Consider the following 4,581-nt stretch of genomic DNA (forward strand, 5'->3'; position numbering starts at 1 on the left):
TTATAGATAGTGATTCATCGCTAGCTCTTGGACTAGTAAGGAGGATGAGGCGTGCGGGGATCGAAAATCCATAGGCGTGTATACGTAAAAGGCAACAAGATGTAGAAAATATGGAAAAAATATAATAAAACATAACATCTATTATTTTTAGAGGTTTTATCGAGAAAACTTCAAAAATATTTTAGTAACATTTTGTTTTTAAATTTTAAGTGTTTTCTATAAAACGATGCCCTCTTGGGCATCGATAACCCACCACCACCCGGCTTACGCCGCCGCAAAATATTGTAATGTTTACTATTAATATATTTATTTAAGTAGGTACTTACATATTTTATAATAATTATCTCACGAATATTATCACTGTCACACTTTCACTTCACTGCCACATAATCACTTCACTATTAATATATTTAAATACTTACATATCACATTATTCACATTATATATTTCACATATCACTGTTGCTATCACTATCACTAGAATCATCTTCACCCAAATGAATAATGACTGGTTCTAGTGATAGTGATAGCAACAGTGATATGTGAAATATATAATGTGAATAATGTGATATGTAAGTATTTAAATATATTAATAGTGAAGTGATTATGTGGCAGTGAAGTGAAAGTGTGACAGTGATAATATTCGTGAGATAATTATTATAAAATATGTAAGTACCTACTTAAATAAATATATTAATAGTAAACATTACAATATTTTGCGGCGGCGTAAGCCGGGTGGTGGTGGGTTATCGATGCCCAAGAGGGCATCGTTTTATAGAAAACACTTAAAATTTAAAAACAAAATGTTACTAAAATATTTTTGAAGTTTTCTCGATAAAACCTCTAAAAATAATAGATGTTATGTTTTATTATATTTTTTCCATATTTTCTACATCTTGTTGCCTTTTACGTATACATGCCTACGGATTTTCGATCCCCGCATGCCTCATCCTCCTTACTAGTCCAAGAGCTAGCGATGAATCACTTTCTATATTTTCGGCCGTCGAGTATAGACGACCGTACACAAAAAAGTTCTTATCACAGATCCAATGAAGTTGCAATATAGACCACCATTTTAGAAGTGACGTCATATACGCCAAATAATAGGCAACCCCATAGTATACATTGTCATGAAGAATTTCTCAGTATTTTTACTAGATAGATTTATGTAGGTACTTTAGACATAAGTGCCAAAAAATGTCTTCTTTGTCATGACCTTAAATATCGTGATATTCGGGCAATATTAGAAATATTTAAGAAGTTTCAAACCCCAAGTGACAAACTGAAAGAATTACATAATTTAAATTTTTAAATTTATAGAATATTGACTTTTATAGTAATTAATAAATTAAAATTATATCAATGTTACTGAGCATGCGCATTAAAGATGATTTCATGTAAGCGAAGTAGCCTCGCAACGGATATCATTCAAGAAAAGTTTGGTTGTGGTTAAGAGTACGTCTATAATAAACCACATGAAGAAAAAAAAACACTCGATAAACAGACTGACACAGCAAAGCACCAAGAAAAACAATAAAAAATACTTGGTAGTACTAGAAAATGCCAAGAATAAACAAAAGAAGAGAAAATACGCTAACGATGACAGCGGTGATATATTAACGAGATTAGGAAAAACACGACTACTGTTAAATTTTTACTTATTTAAATTTAAGAATATTATTTTATATCGTTTTTTGTAAGTTTTACGCACATTATTGTATCTATTTTACGAAACACGTGTTGGCTGTTCTTAAATACTTCCTTCCTCCTTGGCACAAAAAGTTAATTTGAAATTGTTCANATTTAAATTTTTAAATTTATAGAATATTGACTTTTATAGTAATTAATAAATTAAAATTATATCAATGTTACTGAGCATGCGCATTAAAGATAATTTCATGTAAGCGAAGTAGCCTCGCAACGGATATCATTCAAGAAAAGTTTGGTTGTGGTTAAGAGTATGTCTATAATAAACCACATGAAAAAAAAACATTCGATAAACAGACTGACACAGCAAAGCACCAAGAAAAACAATAAAAAATACTTGGTAGTACTAGAAAATGCCAAGATTAAACAAAAGAAGAGAAAATACTCTAACGATGACAGCGGTGATATATCAACGAGATCTCACCTGAATATGAGCCTATTCTTTCCGAGCATGAGCATTAGGAAAACACGACTAATGTTAAATTTTTACTTATTTAAATTTAAGAATATTATTTTATATCGTTTTTTGTAAGTTTTACGCACATTATTGTATCTATTTTACGAAACACGTGTTGGCTGTTCTTAAATACTTCCTTCCTCCTTGGCACAAAAAGTTAATTTGAAATTGTTCACTTCTGTAATATCTCTATGTAAATATTTAACAAGGGTCAGATTCGATATATACAACTTCAACTGACAATTTATTGCGGGTTGCCTAAATATGTGACCGTCACACTAAAAGAGTCTATTCTGTAGACCAAGCAAAATTTATCGATGAAAAAATAAAGAAACAATTTTAATGAAAGTCTCAAAAAATAATCTAGTTAGTGACAAAAATATGTTTTAAATTGTAATTTTGACATTCTGTATTTTGAAAAAGAGGTGAGTGAAGAATATAACGGCGTAAAGAAGTCCCATTATCTTGGCACAAAGAATTTGTAGTTAATGGTTTGACTTACTTTCTTCTGACACTCTGAATGTTCACAACGTAGCTACATTTTCCGCAGTTATCTCTTTTGAATCTCTAAGGATTTCCTTATTTACAAAAAAAAAACTTCTGTAACAAACTCAATCAACAAGAAAACGATAGGGTAGATAAGCCGCGCCAATTCCGCCCGGCCCTATAATCCCATTAACAGATCGATAAGCGAGATTTAATTACCTGGGCGATGATATGGAGTGGTACGGAACCTCGGTGTTGTGGCCAATAAGATCCTGATTGTTCTCGACGATCCCCCATGGGGCTATTCCAAGGGTATTCACTCTTCCGGTCCTTTGAGATCTCTCTAGCAGCAGAGCATCCCCTACATGCCTGGTAACGCCTGAAAAAAAAATCCTTAGTAAGGCTCAAAGCTAAAGACACCCTCAACTCCAGAAATTTCAATAGGTTTCTTTATATAGATGTTAAATGTTGAAGTATTTGATATATTTTTTTACAAATTGTTAGAAAAACATACATTACATGATCGCCTTAGGCAGAACTCAATTTAAGTTAGGTATTAAAAGAGAATGCTCTAAACCGAGTTAACATAGTCAGCTGATTTAAGTAAAATTGTTTGTTTTTCATTTAAATTAGCTAACCAGAAGATTTTCTGCAAACCGCAATTTGCGACTATATGAATACTGCTTTAGGCGACGGACGGTTACACTGGACGCGAATTCGTACTATAGTCCAACCAAATTACACTTGGAGAAAAAAAAATTGTCACCTGGACTTTTATAAGTGGAAATGGTAAAAGGGCTTATAATAAACCTAGAAAAAATAAATGCGTGAGCAGGGGCGGCGGAGGGTTGATTTGGGGGGTTGAAAAGTTATGAAAAATTGTATCATTGGGATTTCTGGCGAAAGTTGACGTCAACCAAAAAAGTATCCAATACAAAAATTGTAGATCATGCAAAAATCTATAACTTTTGTAGAGGTCGATTTTTACATAACCTCAAAATTTCCGAGAAAATTGCGAAAAACAGATTTTTTTCTGATTTATCGTTTTTTATTTTTCATTTCCGCAAAAATAATTTAATTTTGACGAAACCTGGTGAAAGTATACCTTTATCTGTCTTAAATAACCTCAATTTTTTTTAGATAAAAAAATCAAGAAGTTTCTGAGATATTCATTTTTTTCGGAGTGAAACACTTTTTTTTCAAAGAAAAATTCTACTTAAAAAAATCATCGTACAGAGTTCCGCCAGTAAGCATTTTTTTCGTTTTGACATACTTTTTGGTGAAATAAAAAAATTTGTAATCACAGTTAAAAAACATGCTCAAAAATGTAAAAAAATAAAAGTGACTTGCAACAATGAATTTTTCAGTAATTGTTGATAATTTGTTTAAATTAAAACGTTCAAAAAATGATTACACCATTCAATTCTACGGAAAAAAAATAAAGAAAAACTGTGTCTCATTGTTTGACCCAAAACTTTATTTTTGTACAGTATTGCTATAAACATGTAAATCGAATTACAAATGCACAAATGATAAATTATCTCTGGATGATTTGAGATTTTAGCAATACAAAGTAAGTATTAACTGCAAAGTCTACCGTTGACACGAAATCCGAAAACCCGAAGTTTTACAAAATCGTTTTATTTTTTTCTGGCTTTATTTGAAAACGAATTTTAAATACATTGCATATTTACATTGCCACTTTTTTCACTCTGTCCAATGGTGTCAACATTTTTGCAATCCGACGTTTCGTCTTCGAGGGGCCATCATCAGATTAATTTTTTAAAATATATCGCTGCTATTTTTATGACAAAATCTAGTCAATTTTAATTCTGTATTAGATGATATTACTATTGTAATGTAATAAAAAAGGTTTTTAGCTATCATTAAAAAATTTTCCTGAGTACGGCTCTGAACGCTTTCAAAATACCT

At 31.2% G+C, this 4,581-nt stretch overlaps 1 protein-coding gene across 3 annotated transcripts in view; it reads right to left on the reverse strand.

Annotated features, from left to right (window-relative positions):
- Nucleotides 1-4,581, reverse strand: part of LOC108912613 (transient receptor potential cation channel trpm) — a 100,797-nt gene that overhangs the window by 35,336 nt on the left and 60,880 nt on the right. For all 3 annotated transcript variants that reach the window (XM_023455275.1, XM_023455274.1, XM_023455273.1), the window contains exon 3: nucleotides 2,869-3,028. In XM_023455275.1, the coding sequence (XP_023311043.1) occupies nucleotides 2,869-3,028 (160 nt within the window). The remainder of the gene's footprint in view (nucleotides 1-2,868; nucleotides 3,029-4,581) is intronic.

Source organism: Anoplophora glabripennis, unplaced genomic scaffold (assembly GCF_000390285.2).
Source record: "Anoplophora glabripennis isolate ALB-LARVAE unplaced genomic scaffold, Agla_2.0 scaffold630, whole genome shotgun sequence".
Classification (NCBI taxonomy): Eukaryota; Metazoa; Arthropoda; class Insecta; order Coleoptera; family Cerambycidae; genus Anoplophora; species Anoplophora glabripennis.